Raw genomic sequence first — 26,399 nt, forward strand, 5'->3', positions numbered from 1 at the left:
GAAACTGCTTAATAATTGGCTCGAACACATTCTAAAATGATTAACATTACCAATCTGACTCTTAAACTATGTGTAGCTTCAACATTGATACAATGCAAGCTACCCCACGACCAACCAAAAGAGATCCCACAAAATTGTAGTAACTAAACATGCTTCCAAAATAGTAGACATACACCATTACAGGAATGACAAATAATGACAGACATAAACCAGATATCGGCTCATCTCCATCATAAACTCCTATACAAAATCTTGTGGAGTGATGGCTTGAAGTTTGAGCGGTGGTAGAAATGTCATATGACCTCCCTTGGATAATCACTGAGAAACAGCTGATGAAATTGATGAACATGATGAGTATGGTGAGTGTTGTCTTTGATTGAAGGGTAATCTATCGCACACCCCTTGTGCTGTTATCCGTGCAACGTCCTCAGCACTTTGCCTAATTCCCCCCTGAGCAATATGTTTGTTGGCGTCATGATCCATTTGTTGAACAATTAAATGAATCTATGGTGGTCGGAAAGGTGTTATTTTAATTTTATTTTAAAGTCTCCAAACCCAAATTTTTTTTTTTGGAAACTATTGAAAAACATGGATAACTGAATCCCCTAATCGTGTCTTGGATCAGTGTCGAGATATGTAGCACCCATCTTATCCCCTCTCTCGAGAATGGCGTGCCACAAACAATATCTCATACCTCATCTTCACATTATCGTAACCCAAATAATCTGAATGAAAAACCGCTTAGTAGCACCAATATATCACAATATATCTACTTATCATTTTCATCAGAAATGGAGAAGGAGGAGCCATTGCATGAGGTATAAAATGATAAACCTGAAGTCCATGAATTCAGACATAGCACTCTAAATATATATAATTTAACCATAACATAAAACAAATGCGACACATGAAGCATCATAAAAACAAACAAAAAAAGTTCTTAGTTACGAGATAAGTGCTCGTACACCTCCCCCTAGTAAAGGTCTACGCAAGATCCACGTATGGGAGTAGTGCCACATAATCCGCCCAAGAGGCGCTTTATCGACCTCTTATGGTACAGCTTAATAGGTCAACTAAGTTGGTCGTAGAATCAACACAACCTCAAGCCAGCATACAGAAGCACCTCTTTATATATGGGTAACATCTATATCCATCTCATTATTTAATTATTTTATTAAATCAAAAGAAGCAAACAATGTTGAACCTTCTAATTCCTATTTCCAGTGTAAGAAAATAACATATTGTTCTAAACACGCAAACTCCGACCATACTTAATTCAAATAGACTGAACATATTAGAATTAACTAGGTATAGTCGAAGTCATAGGCCTCACAAAGAGAAATTAAGAGAGTAACTCTCATCTTAGCTAATCTGAGATAGATCTAGAATGCTTGGAAACGAATATGCCAGGAAACGAATATGCCTCGTCCAAAAAGACTTAACCCAGGTTACATGATTGCTTCCTGTGCAAAACACAATTTGGATTCATATGACATAGGTTGCATGCAACACAAGAAATAAAGAAAAAGCAAAAACTATTATCGTTTTGGTTCATGCTAATGGTCTCAAGCTAGATGAGCTTTCAACTTAAAACTAATTGGTGATAAGTGGATCGATCCATTTATCATACATATTATTTAAGATCAATTCCAACTTCCAATGTTGGAGATTTTGTTTCTAATACACCTTCGAGATATGGATCTTTGAACGTCAATTTGGAATCTTTGGACAAGAATTGATTGACCAATTGTGGGCTAATCGATATGAATCAGGTTGGATTATATGAATCGGGTTCCAATACTATGTTAAGTTATATGAGCTTCTAATCTAAAAATCAATTGATGATAACTCAATTAATTAACTCATCTATATCATATAGCATTAATTAATATATTTTCCAGTTTATTATATGAGAGATTTTGTCTCTAATAGATGGTTCTCTCCCCTTCAACGATACATGCCCATCTACAATAACTAACGGCTCATGAGGTTCAGATTAGTGGTCGACCGTGTTGAGACGGTGGCTCGGGCTTAGGTTAATAATAATAATTAAATTAAATCAGATTTGGTTTAGTAACCTGTCGTTACAAGTTGTTTTTCGAGTCATTACTTTTTGATAGGTGAATGATTATGTTTTGAAATAAAATATACATGGCGTACGTAGACCATATCGTTTCCAAATCAACAAACGTGCAATCCCGTCCAACCTTAAATATTTTAAGTCTGGTTCGTTGTGTAGTCCAACATCACTACAACTACAATAAGGCCCGCCTACCTTGTCCCAATCGTAATATTTATACGCAGTCCACATCCTGTCAACCATTCTTTGGTTATCTTTATTTTCATGAGGCAACGAAGAAAAAGTAGAATGTGTTAGACGAAACAAAAGAAAACATAACAGAAGGATAATATGTCGTTTACGGAATAGAAGGAGATGAACAGTGAAGAGTTGGTAGTCTTTAGGTTTGATTGAAAAAGCACATGACTGGTGACATTTGGATAAAGTTGCGTTTTGATGTTTCTTCTTTGGCTCCTTTTATTTTCTTATAATTTTATTCCTTTTTAATATTTATTTATATTTCTTTTTTCACTTTGCAATTGAAGTCCAATTTTGCATTTCTTCTCAATATTTTTGTAAAACAATTTTGCTATTGAAAATTATAAAATATACGAGATATATTAGCAGTGTGGTAAAGAGCGCATGTACACTAATATTAATCGCAACAAGAGTTGAACCTATAAGAAACAAAGACGTGAAGTGGATTATCACTTAATCACTACAATATACTTATATATATATAATATATCATACCCACAAAGTCTATAACGAAAATCACACTTAACCTTCTTAATAATTAACAGCTCACGCACTAATCACTATTTCAGAGCAAACTTACGCTACGTATCTACATTCTAATTACTACTCTCTTTGTTTCACAAAAACAAAATTAAAAAAAAAATATTCTTGTTACAAAAAGTCATCTTAAAATTTCAATGAAATTTATACTTATTTTCAACTTGATATAAATTAAAAACTACATTGATCTTATAATTAATTTTATATATCTCATATACTATTAACTAAATAATATAACTAGTAAGAACATAAATATATTTTAATATTTTTTTAATTCTATGTATAAAATGCCAAAATAACACTTTTTTTTTATGAAACGGATGAAGTACATTGCAGATCTATGACAACAACATATTTTTTAGAGAAATAAAAAATATGTTTGATATGTTAGGTGGATGGGATATATATTCGTATATATTAAAAACATTTATTACTTGAAAATTAATGGTTTCTAATATCTTAGTATGTAATATCTCTTGTGATTAAGAATCAGTTTAAAGGTTGTGATAAGCGAGTTTTATAGTCTCTCGTATAAAATAAATTATCAAAATACATATTTATAGTTTTCTCACCAAAAATTTTTCCCCGAAAAAGGTTAAATCAGAATTAGTTTTTTGGACTTCTTAAAGTCGACTTTTATTCAATTTCACTACTGTGGGTTTAAATTAGGCTAATGAGCCCAATCTTTGTAAGTCATTTCACTGAGAATTTTAAGGGAAATTCGGTAAATATGATTTAAAACTTGCATTTGAGTGTAAATATATATTTCAAATTGAACCAAATTCAAAAGTAACATATAAGATAGTAAATTATAATTATCCAATTATGGCCAGACAAAAAAAACATGTTAATACTTATTATGATTATAGTCATGAGAAGTCTTCTCATTGATTATACTTATATGGACAATGAAGTCTTCTCATTGAAAAGTTTACTCATTTATTTAATTTTATAATTTTGAAACTGTACTGCACTATGTACTTCTCAAGAAGTATTCTACACCAAAATTTTTAACCTGATTGAAATTTTTAACCTAATTGAAAATTTTGTATCTTTATTATATAAGGAAAATTTACATATGTCTTTTTTTTTTCAAATAGCTGCAAACAAAAATGTAATGTTTCTTTTTCTAAAACTCTCATACATTTCTCTAATCTCCAAGAACACGAAGACACCTAACTTTACATTAATTTATTATCTCTTTATATCATCTATTTCTCACAATTTTATATGTTTTTTTCAGGTTTTTGTTACATGGTTTTCATCTTATGTTCAGAAAAAGGTAGTTTTTTTTTAATTTTAGATGTGTATTATTGATTTTTTTTTCTTTGTAAGATACGAATTAAACTGTAGATTCAACATATTGTGGTTGTTTTCTTACTAATTAGTTTTTAAAGTTCTATTTTCGTAGTTTTTTTCTGTTTTGAAGTCATTTTAACATTTTTATATTGAATTTTAAGATTTGAGGATATATCGGACTTCAGACTTCACTAACAAGTTTTTCCAAAAGCCTACTAAACTGTAATGCACTAACAGATTTCTGGAAAAGTTTGCAATAAAAATTGCGAAAATTGGAAATATTTTATTTTTCACAATTATTCTTGTTTTCGTATGTTAAATCCGAATACAGTTACAAAAATTGTATTTTTGATTTTTTATCTTTCTCTCTAAAAAATTAAGCTATAAATCTTTAAAAAAAATTATATGTATTTATTTTTTTTGTATGTGTTAAAACCAATTAATATATATAAATTTAAAATCATTGTGATTATATCTGTTTTTATTATTTTTGTTCTAAAAGTTCTAGTTTCAAACAATATAAAGTATATTTATTATTTTTTTCAGATGTAAATAAAATATCTGTTAAACTTAATGTAATGGTTTTTTTCTTATTTAAGTTTTAAAGTTCTATTTTTAGAAGCTTTTCTCTATTTCGAAACCATTTTTAATATTTTGGATATAAAGGTTTTTTTAGATCTGAAGACTATATATCAGATTTATCTCGAGCAGACTTCTCGAGCAGAAGTATGTTAAATTAATATTTAAGCGAACATTTAAATTTAAATGATATTTGACTGCGAATTAGAAAACTTCATCATTAAGTATGCCACTAGAAGCTTTCATGATAAATGCTTCTAATTCCCGATCAGTCATTAAAAAATTTAGTTCTCGCTTAGGGTTAAAATACTTCTTTGAAAAGTCTTCTAAGCCGTAATGCAGTAGCAGACTTCTCCATGAAATCTTCTATAGGAGATTATCTTGAATAGCTTGGACAATGGTGCTTCTAGTCATGTTTCACTTTCAGTTATTGGATGTACAGTGAGAAAACATGTAGAGAAAGGCTCTTGTTTTGATACTTTATATAATGTTGTAAGCAATATATGTACTTTGTTTACAGTCTATTAAAAACACTTTGTTAGCTCATTCATTCAAGTTCTTGTAATCATAAACCATTGTCTTTGTTCTTAATTATTTATTAAGATTATGGTTGGATCATTTAAAGGAGAGGTTTATGTGTTGTCATCCTATCAGTTTTATGTAGTTTGGATGATAATAATGATTACTTTCAACACAAAAAAATTCAAACATATCACATTTTTAATATCACATAAGTTCAAACACGCAAAATACGTAATTCAAACATCTGACGTTGAAAATTTTATAAAAATACTTTTATATCGGATTCTATAGTGAACTTTGTAACTAAACCATTATCTGGAAAAAATGACATTAAACACATTAGCAAACATAAAATATCATCTTCAAAAAAAATATGCTCTCATTGCCTTCATTAGCTAGAAACATAAATAAATAAATAAATATTTCTATCATCACCATTATATACAATAAATTTATAAATTTTATTCAGGAAGTCCAAAAGTGATAAATACACATGAACGAACACAAAAATCTTCAAATTTTATTTTAAATTTAGAGAAAATGTAAGTTTATTAAAATTAATGGAGAAGTCTTGTTGATAAGTCTTCTTTTGTAAATTATTGGGTTACATGTGTTAAATTATTAGATTCTTTGATAATCATGCTAATTTTGAAATTGGCTAAAATTTTGTAGAAATTTGATTTTTTTTATAAAAGACTTTTGGATAAGTTTGTTATGAGTAAACTTCTGAAAGAAGTTTTTTACTGTCACATGAAATCTCTGAAGTGTTTGGTTCGTTTTGCAATTGACTATGTTTGATGATATACCATGGTTTTACCACTTTTAAACTATGGTATAAGTCCTATTCAGTGTCTATTATATATATTTGGAGTCTTTTTAGAATGTTTTCAGGTTCAAGAACATTTTGGAAAACTTTGGAGATTCTAGAGCTATTTGAGATGCAGAACAGAGCAGATGCATCAAAATTTTAGTAATGGATGGAGAATTTCCATGATCTGGTGAATCTCATATTTTGACACAAGATTTAGAATTGGGCTAGCTTTCTAATGCCACCGGTATCAGACGGTTGAATCAAAAGTTATGCCCAGTTTACTAAAGAGTGGTCTGTCTGACGCTCGAAAGAAATTGTCGAGGTTTTAGACTAGTGTCGACTCACCACCTTTGTGTCGTTCGACACTATTACGGATCTGCTCCCGACGAGTTTTTATCAGTTTCCAGAAATGGCATTTTGGCTCCAAAGTTTCTCTTATTTACAAAAGAACCTAGAACATGTTTTAACTTAAATGTACTATCTTGCAGCCACTGTTTAGGATAAGCTTTTTTAAGTTTGGAAAGAGGAAAAGAACTCCTTCTGAATTCTCTTGAACTCCCGTTTATTCTTATTTATGAAATCTATTCAGAATATGTCTTGCTCTTCCTTGATTATGTCTGAGTAGATATCCTGTTAGATTTAGGGATATTATAGGGTTATGAAGTAGTTGTGATTTATAAAACTGCTAGGATAATGTTATTGTATCCTTCACATGATTGTTCTTATTGCTTGTTTCTAGAGTAATTAACAAAAAAAATGTAATCATAGGATAATCGAAAACCGCAAGAGAGGGCCGATACCAGAACTAAATCCTGCTGTGGTAAGTTGATAGACACAACGAGAGTTTACCCAGAAAACTCAGTGAACATATCAAAATGGACACATAAATGCTTGTCATGAATAATTAAATCTACAACGAGAATGGGCCTTTGATAGTTTTGACATCTGATAGCAATTGCATGCGAGAGCTGGATAACTTACTTATGAATTTGATAGGACTACTCTTAATTAAACCCTTAGCAACTATTTATTTAAGTTATTATTACCTATTTGATATCTTTAGATCTAGCATTTTCTTCCATTGTTACAAACTCTCTTTTATTTACTGCTTTGTTTTCTTCTTTCTTATTTACTGCCTAGCTTAATGTAAAACTAATAGTTTATTGTGTGAAACATTGAGTTAAATTTGATCCCTAATTATTGCAATCAATCTCTTATTCGAGAGAGTTGTTCTAGGATAATTTGAGTATATCATTTGACTTTATAAAAAAAGACTTCTCTTCTATTCAATGAGAAGACTTTCCAAAATGATTGTTCTCAAAATTAAGGGTTCGCCCAAAATCTCGGAATAAAAATATGGTATATTTTTCGAGAAGTCTTCTCATAAGTCTTATGATTAATTAATTTCAAAATTAAAAGTTTTATTATTATTTTCAAATGCAAAAGTGACTTGAACAGGCTTCTAGTGACATCTTCAAGATTTCTTCTGACATATTGGGAGACTTCTTAAGAATTAACGATTTCGGTTCAGGTCTTCAAAAATAAAGTTTTAAAAATGAAAACTAAAATAGAACTTTCCGAAATGAGAAATTTCTTAAATAGAAACTTTTATAAAATAGAACTTTTAAAAATAGAAAATAAAAAGTAACAAAAGTTATCAGAAAAATTTGTTGAAATTTCGCCAAAAATCTCACCGGAAATTTTACTAGTGACTAATCGTCAAATAATTTAATAACCAGCGCAAATCACTGGTTTGTTTTGATGAAGAAAAAAGAAAGAGGTGAAGATTTTTATATAAGAGAAAGGAGATAAGTTTTCTAAATTTTGGGACAAAAGTAAAAATATTTATGGGCTTAAATTTTAAATTAGAAGAAACGAATAGACTCCACTAAATATCACGTTCTCTCATATCAGATGTTATAGTTTGTGGTTTGATAACTTGTGCTCTTGGGGAGTGTGTTAGTAAATATCAATTTTACCATCACCAATGTAAAGTACAAACTCTATAAAACAAAATTTGTCAACAACTCTTTAATTAAAAATATTGAAACTAATATTTTATTATTAATATAATTTCTTTCATATTTTTTATTTTAAAATATATTATTTATAAAATAAAATATTTAATTTTACTGTTTATATATTAATTAAATTTTTGATATTTGATTTTATATTGGATTTACTATTTAAATAGATATATAGTAAATATGTTTCATTAAATTTAAATGTAGTTTAAGATATAATTCTACCAAATATTATCAAAATATATTGAAGTGTTAAAAAAAAAAAAGAACTCCTTGTGAATATAAAAAAATAGTATAATGTGTTTTATAACTATATATATATATATAATTTTATCATTGTAATGGTAGCATATATTTACAAAGAAAATGTAAAACTAATTTTTGTCCTATATTTGATTAATTTGTATATTATTTTGAACCAATCCAATTCAAAAGCAATGAAATTATTAACTTATACTTTATAGAATATTAATTTCTAGATTTTCTACTGTATTCACAAAACTACTGATTCACTCGTTATTATACTATAGTTACCCAAGTAAATACAAAAGATTAGTAAAGACTAGTATAGTACCACTATTACTATAGGAACAAAACAATCGGCTCTGACTGGGACAATCAAAGTTATTATTTTAAAACTTAAAACCCCTTTAACCGACCATGAGAAGCATATCAAAAAATGTGTTGTTTCAAATATGGGAAACTTTCTCATATATACCAAAACCAAAAACCTTGAAAAGTCAATCTAAAAATTAAAGTAACTGGAATATGAAATTCGTTGCAGAGATTACGTGACCTCTACTGAGAATTTAAGATAAGTCTTTTCTCTCTTTGGAATTAATTTAACACAATATTAAATTAGAGAACGAGTAAAAATATTAGACTAAATAATAATTTGTTAAAAATATAGATAATAAAATTTTAAGCTATCACAATACACTAATTATAAATAATGAGTTACATATATAGGAGCAAAAACTGGTAATCAAAATCTACCAAAAATTAATTATTATCATAATCTAAAATATGGAATGAAAATACACTCAAAGTAAATAAAATATTTAATAAATTATGATTTATAATAAAAAAGGTGAAATCCCAAATCTGTCAATCAAATTCAGATCCAAACATCATACATTTAAATATTTGTTTTTTTTTTCAAATATCAAACTATAATCTAAATCCTGATGGTAACACCTTCTTCTACTCCTGAGTCCTGACGGCAATCCATAAATATTTATTTTGACAAAAGAGCTTGTATATTTCGTATGACAGATAATGCATAAAAAAGAAAACAATTACAACCTTTTTTTTGTGCACCAGAATAAAAAAAGCAATAAATGTTGAAAAGAGAGTTGATAAAAGAAAGTCCTTTCTGAAAAGAAAATGGGGCATGTGTGTTCACACATGTGTGTGTTTAAATTTTATATATACAAAACAAGGAGAATAATGCACCTTGAAATAGAATAGTCTAAAAAGAGCAACGGTTGATTGACTGAACCATCGCCTTCCTTCATCATTCTCTCCTTTTTTTTTTTTTTAATTAATGAATTATATATATCTCTCTGTCTAATTTCATAAACATCTTCTTATAGATTTTTTTTTCACAGGACCCGAAAATTTATTTATTTCTCCCTCACTTCCTATGGCATCCGTCGAATGCAGCATCGGCGATTTAATCTCAAAACTTCATCCTGACATCATCCAAACCCAAATCTTGACCCGTCTAGACGGTCCGACGCTAGCCTCCACCGCGTCAACCTCCTCTTATCTCCAAACTCTCTGCTATGAGCAGAAACTCTGGCGGGAAATCTCCACTATCACGTGGCCTTGCATCAACGATTCACGTGTGGTTCAAGCTATCTCCTCATTCCCTTCTGGTTACCGTTCCTTCTTCGCTGACTCGTACCCGTTCACTGAATACACGTGGGAGTCGGAGAAACAAGATCCACCGACCACGGGACTAATCTCAGCCGTTGACCTTTATTATAGAGGAGAGTTAATCTACTCGAAGGTTCAAGAGATGGAAACAGAGAACGGTAAAGCAGGATGGTTCTTGTCGGCTCCGTTTCGAGTCGATTTACTCGACGAGAAAGAATCGGTTCAGACCCAGATACTATATCCGGGTGGGGATTACGAAGCGTGGGTGAGAAACATGGAAGAGAGCATGGAGCTTAACTGGATAGTGATCGACCCGGTCAAGAAACGTGCGGCGAATATATCTAGCAGAAAGGCTGTTTCGGCGAGGCGGAACTGGTTAACCGGAGATTTAGAGATTAGATTTTCGACGGTTGTGGCGGAGGCGGCGGGGAAGAAAAAGCCGGCGGAGGTTGCGGTGGTTGTGTCGTGTGGATCGGCGGAGACGTGGAAGGAGCTGGACGAGGAAGTGGGAGGAGAAGTGCACGTTCGGGACGTGAGGTTGCAAGTAGAGGACATTGAGGGGAAATGCTTAAAAGGGAGGGATAGTTTGGTAGTTTTACAAGGGATGTTGGAAGGGAATAGATGTTGTAAAAATGGTGGTGGCGAAGGAAGAGGTAAAGGAAGGTATGAGGAATACATGGAGATGAAGACACATATGAGAGAGAAGAAAGAGAGGAGGGAGAAAGCTCAAGACACGATTTGTATGATCTTTGGCTTCTCTTTGTTTGTGCTTTTGTGGAGTTTTATTTTGTTAAGGTAAAATGCTAATAAGGAAATTATGGCATATACACAGCAGTTCTTTGATCATCCATTTACTTTTGTTTATGTTCTTGTAATGATGAAACTAGGTGTTTTCATGCGGAAAAAAGTTTTAAATCTAATTTATTAATTTAGAGTTATATTTTTATCTACTATCAGAAGTTGTCGCTTAATTTATTTTTGGACTCTTTGGTAAATGCTTAGATAAATATAACATGCTACTTAGAAATGGAATCTACTTGATTAAATTACTTTGGCTAATAAAACTAAACCCACGTCGTGTCATATTAAAAACATGCGTTGGTTATCTATTGGTACAATAATAATACAAAATTAATTTACTCTTATACTAACTCCGACCACGAAGAGTTATTATATACCTTTGATGTCCAATTTATACATTTGTTCAGATGTACTGAATGGGACTAATTTGAAGATGATCTATATAAAAACATTAATATAGATAATCAATATATACCATTTTATTATACATATGGAATAAATTGTATTTTGTGTTCTAATAAATTGTATTTATAAATATTGTGTTTAATATTTTAAGTGTGTACATATTATTTATTTGTATAAAGTTTAGTGATTATAAGTAGTTTATATTAAAGTTAAAGACTAAAACGCAAATTACACAAAATTTTAAAGATAAATTTGAAGTTTTCTTGGAGCAACTTGCTCTCAAATACTTATTTTGAGGGTGAAAAAACTATATCTTATTCATATAAATAGTAGAATAGCTTTAACAGCTTGAACATCTAAAAGTTTTTAGGGAGATTTTTTTGACAAAATGTGGATTTCACCGACGCGTGGGTTTCACAAAATTTTAAAAACCACTCCTCAGAATCACCAAATAAAGATCGGTAATTGGGGGTTTTGGTACTGTTTGCGGACCCCACCGACACGTGGCAGTACGCGATTAGTTTATTTTATTTTTTTTAGAAAACATACAAAAAACAAAATTTAAGGATCCCTTGGGATAATATTTTCCTATCAAGCTTCCGAGAAAATAAGCATGTCTTCTAAACATGAAATTACAAATTTAGGAAATGTCAAACTTTTTATACATAAAAGTAGTACTCAGCAATATCCGGTGGAGATCATCTTATTATATGAGAGGTAAGTGCCTCTACGTTTGTCATTGTGCATCTAACGTTTTTAACACGACTTGAATGATAGTTTGTTTGTTTCATCATATTTGTTAAAATAGGGAGGTGCATACGTAACTATTGTAATTTAAGTATACAAAATATTATTTTAAACATATTATCAAGAAGCTCACATTTCAATCACTTCAGTTGGTTTATATATTGTATATTTAATTTTTTCACATTTCTTAGCTTTTAAAGATCAGCAAGTTCGTTAGTATATATATCTATATAATGTAACCAGAGCCGTGCTCACTTTATCAATTTTGGAGCATTGACCCCAGGCCTCCCCTCACATTAGTATATTTTGGGGCTTCCATATTCATAAATCATATAATCAATATATGATAATATGATAAAAACTATAATTATCTCTTAATACTTTTCAATAATATGATCATTTATGCTTAGTTGTTGTGAATATTAATTTCATTGTATATTTTTTATTTTGAATGTTGAAAACATTTTCCTGCATATAATTTGAGTTTGTATATACAATTTTCGGTTGTAACCAAAATATAATTTTTGCCATTAATTTTCATAAGATTAATTTTTCTTAAAAATAATTTTAAAATATAAGATAAGAAAACAATCATTTTCTGGTTTGTATTAAAAAAAAATTAATACGCATATTTGATATAAAATAAATTATTTTTGCCCTAGGCCCCTAATAGCCTTCGCACGGCACCGAATGTAACAGATAACAATTAGCAATCTATATGTTTGAAAACTATCGTATTATAACCAAGAGAAAGTTAAATTAGTTATCAAATCCAATTTACTGAAGCTATCTATCAAGTAACGTTCATTTCTAAACTTTATATATACCACAAGATAATCCATTAATTAATTGATACGGTCTCTCCACCATTTCTGTAGCTATGATTTTTATCTGTGCTCGAGCTTTAGAGTCGATTTTTAAAAAAAAAACTTTCACATAAATATAATATTATCCAATCAAATAACAATCTCGCATTTTCAAAGCACGGATAATCCTACATAACTCCCAAGTCGATAATTCACCATTGATTCGCTAAACATATTTAAAAATATAAAGATATTTAATAACAAAAAGTAAAACAAGAAAATGTAACCAAAAATATAGATACCTAAATCAGATCAAAATTGGAAAAGTTTATATCTCTGTTAAGACCTATACGCTCGAATTGAACTCAAAATTTGATAGGAATACTAACATTGTTATTTAAACCAAACTAAAAAAAAAATAGAAAACAAAATCCAAACTCAAATTCATAAGAACCGAACTATTACTATATTTATATTTCTTGAACCAAAAACTTAAATCCACAATCGAATCATAACCAAAATGAAAATCAAATGAAAACCGCAGTTTATAAAATATCATCAAATTTTAATTTTATTCTAAAACCATAAATTATAAATCTAAATATACATAATCCCACGCAATCGCACGAGTCAGAATCTAGTTTAAATTAAATTTAAAACTAACTTTTAATAGATTTAGTAATTTAGAAGACTGGTTAACCTTATCTTTACATTGAATAATATATTTCAATATTATAAATATATATAAAATATTATTATTACTATCGTCTTTTATGTTTTAAAAATTAATTAAAATATATTGATAAAATGTTTACCTTTAATATAATGATTTTAGATTATTAAAATATTCTAATTTTTTTTCAAAATATCTAAAATGAAATATCCATGTTATAATAATCTTAATATCATATAATAACTTTTAATTTCAATATTTTATTGGTTTTCATAGAATATGGTAATGAACCTTTTAAAAGTAAAATATTCTTTGAAATATATATTTTTGTCAAGATAGATTAACTTTTGGAAATGTAAAGCACATATAATTTTGCAGAAAAGTTTATTTTTAAAATTTAAAACATTATAGATGCTAAAATATAGAGAACTTTTTATTTACAGTATATAGAACAATTTAAGTATGAGATATATATATTTAAGAATGAAATACTTTCTTATAATTTAACCATGTTTGGATAAATTTTCATTATAAACATTAAAATATATAAAATAATAAAAATAATAAATTAGTTTAGTTGGTTTATTAACTTGTTCAGAGTGTAAGTTTAATATCAATTCCATTTCGGATTTAAATTATTTTATTTATATCTTTTAATTATGATAATAATTGTATTCTCAATTTTTAATTATGGTAATAATTATATACCTAATATTTTATACGAAATTTCAATTAGTAATTAAATTTATGAAATTTCAAACAGTCAGATAATAGAGTAATTTCATAAATAAACGAAACATGAACTACTCCTAATATAAGGTTTGTTATAGAACGGTCAGATCAAAATTTAAAAATTGACATAAATCTTGCATGACTAACATAGTTACAAAAATACAAGTGTATTCACTCATGAACTCACTCGAATGTATCTTACTATGCAAGGCCGACTTAACTTTTTATTGGGCCCATGGGCAAAAATCTTTTTTTTTTATGAATTATAGATGATAAAAAAAAATTATGGACCCTTTTTAAAAAAAAAAAAATTTGTGGGAGCTCCTTTTATCATTAAATTTTATTGTTTTGAGGGTGGATCCCGGGTGCACTGTTTGCCCTCCCTCCTGAGCCGAGAAAGCCCAAAGCTAGACTTATGCTTACATGTTTATCTCACCCTTCTAAACTATTTGTGTGGCTCAATCTCTCTCTCACGTTCTCAGCCTCTCTTTATAGTAGAGACACCTTCAAATCTAATGCACAAGAGGACAAAGTGACAAGGCTCCTCCTTGTGGTCCCAAAAGTAACTCAACCCAACTTCAGCTTGACTAGAGTTAGACCTTGGTTGCTTTTGATATTCATTTGCTTGATCAACAAGTGTTCTCATCTTCACAAATCTCCACCTGTGAACATGTTGATCATCCCAAACAACTTGCACATACTTGAGAGAGAGAGCTTTCTTTTTCTAACTTCTTGGATTCCAGAATAAATATCCGAATAAAACTTAAATCTCAACCAGAACGGCCATCCTAAAGCCCGCTCCAACTCACACCAATTCAACATTTAAAACTTCCTCACTACGCGTCTAGATTTTCAAAAGACACAACAACTAAACACTTTCAAAATCCTCAAAACACCAATCGTAGTGTATACGTTTTGGCCCTTTGCTATACAACTTTGGAATTTTCAAGCTGAATACAATTCAATATAAATCAAAACTTAGAAAAGCTCCAGAATCTCTCTCATGTGATTGCATGAGCATGCTTGTCAAGAAACGCCTTAGCCAGGTTACTAAAGCTTACACAGACCGTCTCAGCTGCTGCATACCTCTCGATGAGATCGAGTACTTCCGCTCTCAGAATCATATTCCTTGTTGCTCTGTTATAGTCGCAAATGTAATACAAAGCCCCCAGCGCGTAATTCACCTATTAGGAAACAAAACAGTCTTTCACTTTTGTTTTAAAGACATTTAATGAGGCGATAACCATTGTGTACTCACAGTGTTCCGGACAGGGCTTGATAAACATTTGATTATAAGAGGAATTCCATCAGCCTCAACAATGGTAGCAGCATTCTTTGGCTCTGTAGAAAGAGCATGCATTTGAAGAATCAGCAATGACAAGAACAAAATCAACAGAGTATATTCGCATATAAAAGGCTTTCTTTTTTTTTTTACCAGCACAAGCGTTGCATATTCCTCCTATCCCGAATTCGACAAGCTTCTCATTTGGCTCTGTTATACAGTCTATGAATAGTTCCAAGACATTTAGCTGCTCCAGTACACCATCAAGATTGGGGGTTCAAATTCGAGTTATCTATGGTTAAAAAAAAAGGAGCAAACTCGAGGTTACCTGACGTAAGATGGTGTAGTTGTAAGGATCATAGGAAAAGTTCGCCAAATTTGCTACAATTCTCTCCTTAGTATCTGCATGTGGAAGACATTAATATAACAAAAGCATGAGCAGGTACTTAAGACTAAATAGTCATACGTTCATCAGTTGCATTCTGAAACCGACTCACAAGCTCCTGCAATAAAAAGAGGAAAAACTCAGCCTTCACAGACAAAAAATAAAAACTAAGCTTTTCCATTTTGTTTTGTTTTGTCGGGTCAATCTCCATTATGCATAATGGTACAAACCGATTTTGAACAAGTAGAAGTTAACCCATTCATACCTGTAGATATTGAAGCCTTGGTGTTCCAGTTTTGCCAGTACGTTCTTCTTGTCTTTGATTATTAGTAAACATCTCTCTCTCTCTCTCTCTCTCAACTCTACCAAGACATGATGAAACCCCTTTAAGATTGGATACTAGGGAATCGAAAACGGATAATATATGAAAAGATATACATTTATCAAGTTAGCTGGTAAAATGAAATTTATCCAGATAGAGATACATTTATCAAATTGACTGGAAATACAGAAAACTATCCGGATAATATGCAATATTTGCTAAGTAACTCAAATCCAATTCCCTGACGCCTATTAGGAGATGAAAAGCTCAGGAAAAAAAAAACAAAATATAGAGAAAGTGAAAGAACCCACTAACTTAGATGTAGAATCCGATGTGCTGGCTTATGCGGCAGCGCACAACCAATTTTCCGGCCAAATCTGTGGCGCAATTGCGACGAAGCGTTAAATTCCGACGGGCGGCTTTGCCTGGTTTGAGGCGGTTGGGCTCTGATCTGGTTGGTTGGGGCTTCAAAGGTGATTTTCTTTCAGGCCTCGTCGTTGGGTTCGTTTTGTTGCCGGAGGTAATATTGATATTCCTAAAAAATTTCATATTGGGCCAGCTGTAATTAATTCCACTAAACCAAGTGATTTCTTTACGTGTTATCACTACTTACATAGTTCGGAAGTTTCGTCGGACGTCCGATTTTCCCTTCGAACCCGGAATCAAAATCAAAAGCCTGTGAAACGCTTATAAAATATTCTCTTTAAAAACACGTTAGAAGCTTACGATTGCATTTTGGAATCACGTTACCGTTCTTAAAAAAAAAAAACACAATGTCTTACATCAATATAAAATATAAAATTATAGTTTTTAATTTATATAAAATCCAAATTTTAATGGTATAGAATAGAGAGAATATTTTGTATATTAAAATTAATATTATAAATTATCTTAATGCATTGAGGTTTTTATTAAAGATAAATCATATATTCAAATATATTATGTCAATTAATTATAAAGTATTAAAAATAATAATTTAATAATTTATTTTAAATTTAATTTATGTGTATTTTTACAGTTTTAATATTAAATTATTATAAATGAATAAATAATTTATTTTAAATTTAAATCATATAATTTTTAGTTCTAGATTTTTAAACAAATTTTTATATATGTATATATATATGGATACGCTTCTAACACGTATCCGCTTTTTAATTTTTTAAAAAATCTTGCTTCTACGCTTTCATACGCTTCTGATTCCACGTACCCGTTTCCGTTTCCATGTAACATAGATCACCCCAATCATTCTAGCAAAAAAATGATGACATATCCCACTTAAATGATAACATGGATCATATCTAATTATTACATGGCTTAACATATTTATTACACAAACTTCAATTAAAATAATTCAAATATAAAATATTAAGTATATAGTTATTACTATAATTAAAAGATTAAGTATATAATTATTACCATAATTTAAATCTGAGATGGAATTAATAATAAACTTACACTTTGAACAAATTAATAAAAGAACAACTAAATTTATTTATTATTTTTAGTATTTTATATAGTTTAATGTTCATAAAGAAAATTATCCAAATATGGTAAAATTATAAGAAAGTATTTCATTCTCAAATTTATATCTCATAATTAAATTTTTTTTATTTACCGGAAAGGGGTCGATCCACGCTCACAGCATTAATTGCTATGATCGGAACTCTTCTGTAAACTCATAACTGTATGTTACTTCTCTTTTATCGAATGAACTAGGTTAAGATCCACGTCTTGCGTGGAATCAATATTATATATATAAATTATTTTATGTATTATATATTTTTTACATATTATGAAATAATAAATATATATTAAATAATTAAAAGTTAGTAATTATCAAATATATAATTAAATTGGTGCGAATATATAAATCAATTTTATTAATCTAAAAAATATTTTTTTTATATTTGATAGGATATGTTATTAAATTTAAATGATACTAACATAGATAATATATTTTAGCATATTTTTAATATTAATCTAATCTATTAAAAGGGAAGTACAAATAGTACTTAACTCTGAGTTTTCCACAAAAATTACGTGTTTATGCCACTACCCTTAAAACACAGTCGTTTTGTTTAATTATTAAATTACAATTCTTTTTTGAATACACCAGATCTGAACAGAACGGGTAGATACGTTTTCTTCTTCTCTTTTTGCTATAGAACCTTCCAACAATTATGAAAATATTGGAATTCTAAAATATGATTCACGTAGACTGATTTTTCTATTGAACCTTCCAACAATCCTAATATATGATTCACGCTGATTAATATTTTGAAAATGATACTATTCTTTGTCTGTAAAGGTTTATTAATTTTGTCCAGCCTGCGTTAGAGATGTTCTTCTATGGCCTCCACAATCCCATCTCTGCCCTTTGCTGCACAATGCGTCTGAAGTCTACAGCCCCATTCCGTGTTTCTGCTCTGTCGTCATGGCTGCCGCCGGCGAAGATAAAGCTCGGTTCCATTCCAATGGTTAGCTTCTCCGAATTTTCACTTTAGGTCCCTCGCATTCTGATTATTTTCAAATGGACAAAATGTTTTGGGAATTTAAGAAAACATCGTTCAAATCAACCCCGTATCTTTCAATTGTGCCATAGAGACCCAGTGAATATTACAATTTTGTAACCTTGGTACCTAAATTTTCTGCTGTTTTCACATTTATCACCAATACTACTAAATTTACAAGAATAACCTCACAATTTTGCCTCAAACTTTTCAAGGGTGCAGTTTAATCCCTTTCTATGAAATTATGCATGTGGAATGCAATATATACACCTAACATGCAATCTAAATGATTAAAATGAGGTAAAATTATATGTTAAAGGCCATTAAAAACAGTATATACCACATACATACATCCATATTGGTGTTTGTTTTTTATTTGTAGTATATAACATTTATGATAAATCAAAAAATTTAATTGTTTATAATTTGTTGGTTGCTCATATTGTGGTTAGATACTAAATTAATCAAAATAATATGTTATATAACATATTCACAATTAGTAATTTTTAATTACATTAACTGTTTTTGATGTGTTTATTTATAAACTAAAAAAATAGTATGTTTTTATATTAATAAATCAATTTTTTCAAAATAAAATATTTTACGTCAAATAAAATATTTTATGTCAAATAAATTAACTCCTATTTTAATAAAATAGATTTATTAAATATACACATATGACTTGAATTATTGGAATATGTCCATTACGATGTACTGACCTTTTAAGTAAAAAATGTTCCAATTTAATAACATTAATTAGGTTTGCTAAATTTCTTTTTTTTTTAAAATCTGTTCTTATTTTTGTTTTACATTCGTCTTATTTTTTGAATGTTTTTGTAACTTGGTTTCATTATTTTTTTGGTTTGTCTAAACAATGTATTTGTTTAAAAAACTCAATAAAATTTTTGAACTTTATATTCAAATTATAAACAAAATATTTAAATATAGTTTAATAAACCCCACAAGTATACTTAAATCTCTAAAACTTTACTGTTTTTTTTACAACATACTTTATTGTTTAATTTACAAAATAAACTAAATAAAAATACAATAAAAGAAAAACATAATCTCATAATTTGTAAATGAAGACATATCTCATTGAACAAAACACACCAATGTCAAACCTAAAAAACATATGAATCTAATAACTTGATGAGTATAAACAACTTAATTTATCGAATATTCAGAAGTTTAAAATATATGATTTTGAAGAACAAACATCCGCGCGGGCGCGCGGATCAAAAGCTACTATCTATTAAATGATGATTTCTACTCATATAGTTTTTTGATCATTTGTATCTTTTATAGAAAAAAAATTAAATTACTGATAACAAAATTTTCATTGTGGGATTAATAGTTTTAGTAATTTATAATTTTTAAAAAGATAAGTTGTCAATGATCGTTCAAAACTTTTATCAAAAAAATTGTTTAAAGTAAATTTTGAAACTAAAATATTGTATTTTATATGGTTTATAGTTTAATTTAAAACGATATATATATTAATCTTAATAATTAATTAAATTAGACTTTTTACTTATATAATTTTTGTAATCATTTGTATTTTGTCATAACAAAAATTTCAAACCATGGATCATAAAATTTGAATGTAAGACTTTTAACAGTTTTGGTAATTTATAGCCGTTTGTAAAAATTTAAAATATAACATATACATAAAAATTTAGATTTTTATTATATGGTTATTGTGGTTGTTTAATTTATTTAATAGTTTAAAATTAAACAAATATGATAGAAAATACACTATTTTTTATCAAATCTTTATTATTCAAAATCATTAATTGTCATATATACTTTAGCCACATTAGACAATTCCGTAAATTTTATTTAAGAAAATAATAAAGTACATTAATGATGAATTTATTGTTAGTTTAATAAAAAAACTTATTATATAATTAGATGGACCAACATATTTCTCTAATGATTCTAAAAATCATTCTAGTGATCACATGTGATTACAAAAATAAGTTGTAATGCTTATCAAATAATATATATAATATATAATATATAAGAGCATCTTTATCCGGGTATACTAGAGGGTTTCTTAGCCTGTGGGTCCCGCGTAAGACTCACTTTTTTTTAAGAAACCGTTTACAAAAACTATTAAATAGTAGTATTCTTAAGGGTTTCTTACACTGTTCGCGGGCCTCACTAACACGTGGCGGCTCACGATTGGTTTGTTTTTTTATTTTTTTTAAATTCGAAAAAGTAAAAAAAAAAAATTAAGAAACCCCCTTTATATAGGGGGTTTCAGGGATAATGATGCTCTAATATATAGGGGATCAGAAAACCAATACAAGACGCTTAAAGAGAATGAAACAATCTCGTGTCAGACTGCGCCGCCATAGAAGGAAGGACTCATGTCGTCTCTTCCATTCGCAAACATTCATCGAGCATGAACTACCTCAACTATTTATTCATGCTTTTCTTCTCTTCCTCTTTCGAGCATAATTGCCTCGACTATTGTTTACTCCCATGCACCAGCCGATCCCGTTGATGCATAGGAAGCTGAAAATTTCAGAATATTCACCTCTCCTTGATAAGCTAAACCGTAGATTCAACTTCTGGGCCACAAAATCGCTATCCTTCGCAGGTCGTTGTCTCTTGATAAAGACTGTGGTTTCTGGGACTGTGAAGTTCTGGATTTCGACTTTTCTTTTACCGAAGGGATGCATTAAAAAGATATAATCTCTGTGTTCGCGTTTTCTCTGGTCAGGAGCAACGGACGGACGAGCTAATGCAAAAGTCTCTTGGGAAACTGTTTGTCTTACTCTGCAATTACGTTTGGTCTGGCTGCTCTTCTCAAACAGTAGCTCCTTATGGGTGGCTTGGCACCGGACGCATAACTGTCCTTCTTCATACACCTTCTGGACACAGACAGACTCCCCACTGCTGTCTTGGAACTGGCGTTGCTTACTAAGTCTCAGAGACCTTGTTTCCAGATTCCTTACAGCTGATGTCCATGATGGATGTAATACAAGTTTTTGGTATGATAATTGGACTCCTCTTGGTCCTTTAATAAATGTTTTTGGCAGGGAAGGAACGAGAAACCTGAGGATACGCATTGACGCGTCCGTGGCTGACGCTTGCGCACCCGAGATCGGACCAGGAGGTTTCTCTGCACATCTTCCTCACAAACTTTCCTCTCCCAACGGTAGACAGAGGGTCAGACTTGTTTGGCTGGTCAATAAATGGAGAGCTAAGACGTCCTTCTCTTCTTCAAAGACATGGGAAGCGCTAAGACCCAGGGCACCTGTTCAACTCGCAGCAAAACATATCTGGTTCAGTGGCGCAATCCCTAAACATGCTTTCCATATGTGGGTAACAAACCTTGATAGACTACCGACGCGTAACAAACCATATGTGGGTAACAAACCATATGTGGGTAACATACCGACGCGTTCGCGCCTTGCCTTATGGGGAATGCAAGTTCAAACAAACTGCTGCATATGCTCTTCACATCCAGAAACAAGGGATTACTTGATGCTCTCTTGTCCTTATGCGATGGTATTATGGTCCGAAGCTCGACGAAATTTCAGAGATACTCCCCCGATCTTCAACGATTGGTCGGAGCTTATGCAGTGGACGTTATCCTCCTCTGCAAATACACCCTCAAACCTCCGTATGCTGGTGATCCAAGCGCTTGCCTATAGCATTTGGAGACAAAGAAACAACATGCTGCACAAACAGAAGTTGGTTCCCCCCACAGGTGGCTTTCAAGGAAATCAACAGGCACGTCATCAATACAATCTACGCTTGCAAGAAATTTGGCTGTCTCATGCAGTTGTGGCTCAGATAAAATCTTGACCCACGTTTATTTTCTCTATGTCATCCCTTGAGCCTGTTCTAGGAGTTGACAATCTTTTGCGTAAAAGTCTATTGATGCTCTGTTTATTACATTCTTTTTTTGCCAGGGCATCTTTTGTAAAGGTTTACTACCATGTAGGACAACCTTATATTTCTTAATAGAATATTAAGATTCTTCGCAAAAAAAAAAAAAAGCAGGGAGAAAGTTGAAATCCAGAAGAACACATCATGTGAAAATGCGTAGACAATCTTGATAAAACTAAAATCATTCAAGTTTGATTATCTTCAATCATGCCACATAATCTATTCCTTATTGCAAGGCAGTAAGATAAGAAAATAGAATCACCAAAAGCAATTTTCAGAGAATGATAATTCCAGTTTCCAACAACATATTAGCTCAAAATTTTCTTTTCTTTTTGCTTCTTTCTCGACATGAATATTTCATCATCCACATTGATTACACTATACTACCTCCGTTCCTGAAAGTAAGATGTTTTAGATTTTTTTCTTGTTCCACAAAGATAGATTTTCTATATTGTTAAGGTACTTTTTTATACTTTTGAGGAACATTAATTGAGAATATTTGAATTGATTAAATTTCATTGGTGAAAAGTTATTGGAAAGTGTATAATAAAGTAAAAAGTAAATTAAATTATAAACAATTATTAAATTTTTAATAAGCGTGCATCTTAAGTTCAGGAACAGAGAGAATATTATTTTTAATTAAAAAACCTAAGTTGTACATTTTCAAAAAGATTTGCATCTCTTAGCGGAACCAACCATCTTCCCTGAGCTACTATTCGCCGGAACACCAACCGCCACATCATAGCAGTAAACCGTAACGTACCTCCTCCGCCGATACAATCCATACCGGAAAGTAACCGAAGAAGTCATCCTCAAATCGAACTCTACGCTTCCTTCCGCCGCTCTCTCTTTCCCGATAGAATCAGCCAATCGAGCGTCAACGTAAGTCCGGGAGACAGAGAGCGTAGCGTTGATCGGAGTCTCATCTTTTTTCCCTTGATCGAACGGCTGTAATCGAGTTTCAGACAGAGAATCTCTGTTGTAATAGAGAGTGCAGATGACAGTGTTGTAGTAAAGCGACATCTTTGAGTTAGGGTTTTGGAACCGGACCTGGAGGTCCCAGTTTCCGGTGAGATGATTGTTGGAGACGTTGAAGTTGGAGAGGGAGAGAGAGTTGATGTAAGCGTATGGTAATTGGGGACGGACGAGGCCGAAGTAGAGGACGAGGATGAGTCCTAAGATGAGGAGAATAACCATGGAGGCGATGAAGAGGCGGCGGATTAGGATGGCGCGTGGATTATGTTGCGGCGCGTAGTAATGGTTTTGGTACCGGTAACCGTTACCGTTGGCGTTGGATTGTTGAGGTGGATCATACGGGTATGGATATCCACTGGCGGGTCTAGAATTCGGGTCTTGCTGCATTGCTTGAGTTTGGATTCGAAGAGACGACAGAATCTGAGAACTGAGAAGAAGACGGAAACTGTCTTAAGTTAAAGCCAGAAATGCGAACCGACAAGAAAATGATACTATTTCTTGAGCGGTGGTATTTTATTTTTCGGACACGGTTTTGTTTCATTATTTATTACAGGTTTAATTATTTTGGATATTCAAGTCGGCTTTAGGTAGAAATCTAAGGATGGGTCTAAAATCATGTCTAGGAGATGGTTCTCTAATAAATGTTTGGAACACCTGAATCCCTGACCATCAGCCACGTGCACCAAGAGCACGATCAAAGCAAAAAAAAAAGAAAGAACGTAAAGTAAAGTGTTTCTTCTCAACAGAAGGAAATAGAAGGTGGGATGAGAGAAAGCAAAGAGAATAGATTATTAATGAGGATGTGGACAAGATCCTAAAAATCAAACTCAGTTCGTCATATGCAAAGATGGATCTAGTCAGCTTACATTACAAGAAATGGTATACTCGGTAAAATCTGGATATTGGCTCAGTGCTCATTTACACCAATCTCGGGAAACAATAACATCAAACACAAAATCTGGAACTCGAAGGCTCCACCAGAACGGAAGCACTTTTTATGGAGACTGTTATCAAACGGTTCGGCTATTGGGAGTAACCTCAAAAGACGACATATGAATATATGATGCAGGATGATCAATGTAGGCATTGTTGTAACCATGCAGAGACAGAGGAACATATGTTCTTTGAATACACCTATATATGTCAAAACAATATGGAAAGCTTGTGGAGTCTCCAATTCTATAATCGAAAGCTCTAATAGTTCTTTGGAGGAAAAAAATTTAAGAATGCCTACGATGTAGTTTCTTCACATGATTCACACACCTACAAAATTTGCCAATATGGATAGTTTGGAAAAGCTGGAATGTACTCATATTTCTGCGTAAAAACAACTCATAATAGTCAAATGGCAAGAACATCAAGTGCTTGGAGTAGGACCAAGGTGCATTGGGCTAGTAGTTTAGTGCTTGGAGTAGGTTCCATTGCACCCCTAGTTCGATTCCCATGGGGAGGGGTGCTTTACGCCATGTTATCGGTATCAGCGTAGGCCGGCCCCGGGCCTAGGGGGGATTAAGACCGAAGGCCCGAACTCAACCTGATTAAAAAAAAAAAAAAAACATCAAGACAGTCAATGGAGAAGACCACCAGAAGGACGATGAAGTGCAATATCGATGAATCTTTGAATGACCAAATGATAACAAGCAATGCTGGATGGGTTTATCGAGACAATAATGGTTACTATTATGGAGCATGTCAAGACTGGAAAGCAAGTTAATAATGCTCTTGAAAGTAAACTACAAGAAATACTTATGGCAATGCAACATGTTCGTAGTAAAGGATACAAGAAATACTTATGGCAATACTTAATCGATATACTGAACAATCAGTTTATTCACTTTGATGCATTGATTGGAAGAGGGAGATTATTTGGTGGCAACAAAAGTTTGAGGATGTCAGGTATGTTTGGACAAGCAGAAATGAAAATTGGGTTGCAGATATATTGACAAAGCAAAGATTTCAACATGATCTTCTGTTCCATTATCATTATTTTGTACCCATGATTATTACTAATGCTCTGCATAATGACTTTCTAAACTTTAATTAAGTTGAAAGTAATAAAGTAAAGTGTTATAAAAAAAGATGGGTCTAAAATAAAATTTATTATTATTTTGTTTCGATTCATATTGGTTAAAAGCACTTACTTGGGAAATGTAGAGTATGTTACAACATTCTACCTGTCAAAAATTTGAAACAGACTGTAAGGATTTGATAACCAAGATTTCCTAACCTAATGTCCGGCCAAACTTCTCAAAGAGTTGAAGGAGATAACGACGCTACAAAGACGATTTCACTCATTCAAGCTGATGTTATCATGGACAGCACTAAGGATGATGAACTTGGACAGGTTGTAGCTGATGGTTCCTTATCCATTCCAGAAGGTCCCATGAACCTATTTAGAACAAAGAATTCATAAAGCCGTTGGAGGATTACTTAAGTCAGTTTGGAAACAAGAAGAAAGTCTTGGACTAAGCATGATCGCCCAAGACACTTTAACCATCATTCACGCCACTTCCATTTCAAGCTGATCAACATTTAGGCTACGTACTTGTGTGTACTTCCCTCATTTCAAGCGACTTTGATTTTTAACGAGGCCACAAGCTACTTTCCTATAATCTAACACTACAAGAAAACAAGGTGATAATGACTACACGTTACGACTACAATTGTGTAATCATAATTTTACGTCGATATTACAACCTCATTACGACGAAATAAAAAATCGTCGTAAAATAGATGTAAGCTGACAACGGAATTTATTCGTCTTCGTAAGTTTACGACTTATTTACGGCGACCTGTACATGTCTTCGTAAAGTAGTTGTTACATTACGACTAAATTACATCAAAAACATTGCATCAAATTAGAGACCACGTTACGGGAA

General features: G+C 31.3%; 4 protein-coding genes across 6 annotated transcripts; 2 read left to right on the forward strand and 2 right to left on the reverse strand.

Annotated features, from left to right (window-relative positions):
- Positions 1-9,403: 9,403 nt before the first annotated feature.
- LOC106397386 (F-box protein At2g27310-like) lies at positions 9,404-10,926 on the forward strand. Its single transcript, XM_013837970.3, has one exon. It carries the CDS (start codon positions 9,738-9,740, stop codon positions 10,770-10,772), a length of 1,035 nt encoding a protein of 344 aa, XP_013693424.2. The 5' UTR covers positions 9,404-9,737; the 3' UTR covers positions 10,773-10,926.
- A 3,948-nt stretch (positions 10,927-14,874) lies between these two features.
- On the reverse strand, positions 14,875-16,697 carry LOC106399456 (armadillo repeat-containing protein 7-like). 3 transcript variants are annotated; one of them, XM_013839941.3, is made up of 7 exons: positions 16,442-16,697; positions 16,070-16,166; positions 15,886-15,922; positions 15,748-15,821; positions 15,573-15,666; positions 15,396-15,478; positions 14,875-15,321 (listed from the first exon to the last, which is right to left on the reverse strand). In XM_013839941.3, exons 2-7 carry the CDS (start codon positions 16,139-16,141, stop codon positions 15,139-15,141), a joined length of 543 nt encoding a protein of 180 aa, XP_013695395.1. In that variant the 5' UTR covers positions 16,142-16,166; positions 16,442-16,697; the 3' UTR covers positions 14,875-15,138. The 3 variants fall into 3 exon arrangements, with proteins under 3 accessions (XP_013695395.1, XP_048608729.1, XP_013695396.1); XM_048752772.1 differs by having other exon boundaries at positions 16,070-16,203; positions 16,442-16,684; XM_013839942.3 differs by having other exon boundaries at positions 16,438-16,683.
- Positions 16,698-21,129: 4,432 nt separating this feature from the next.
- LOC106398515 lies at positions 21,130-22,461 on the forward strand. The gene is made up of 3 exons (XM_048749421.1): positions 21,130-21,247; positions 21,371-21,641; positions 21,690-22,461. The coding sequence occupies exons 1-3, from the start codon at positions 21,130-21,132 to the stop codon at positions 22,459-22,461; spliced, it is 1,161 nt and encodes a 386-aa protein (XP_048605378.1).
- A 631-nt stretch (positions 22,462-23,092) lies between these two features.
- LOC106399900 (NDR1/HIN1-like protein 10) lies at positions 23,093-24,116 on the reverse strand. Its single transcript, XM_013840346.3, has one exon. It carries the CDS (start codon positions 23,905-23,907, stop codon positions 23,209-23,211), a length of 699 nt encoding a protein of 232 aa, XP_013695800.1. The 5' UTR covers positions 23,908-24,116; the 3' UTR covers positions 23,093-23,208.
- Between the last annotated feature and the right edge of the window lie 2,283 nt (positions 24,117-26,399).

This window comes from Brassica napus, chromosome C3 (assembly GCF_020379485.1).
Source record: "Brassica napus cultivar Da-Ae chromosome C3, Da-Ae, whole genome shotgun sequence".
NCBI classification, from domain to species: Eukaryota; Viridiplantae; Streptophyta; class Magnoliopsida; order Brassicales; family Brassicaceae; genus Brassica; species Brassica napus.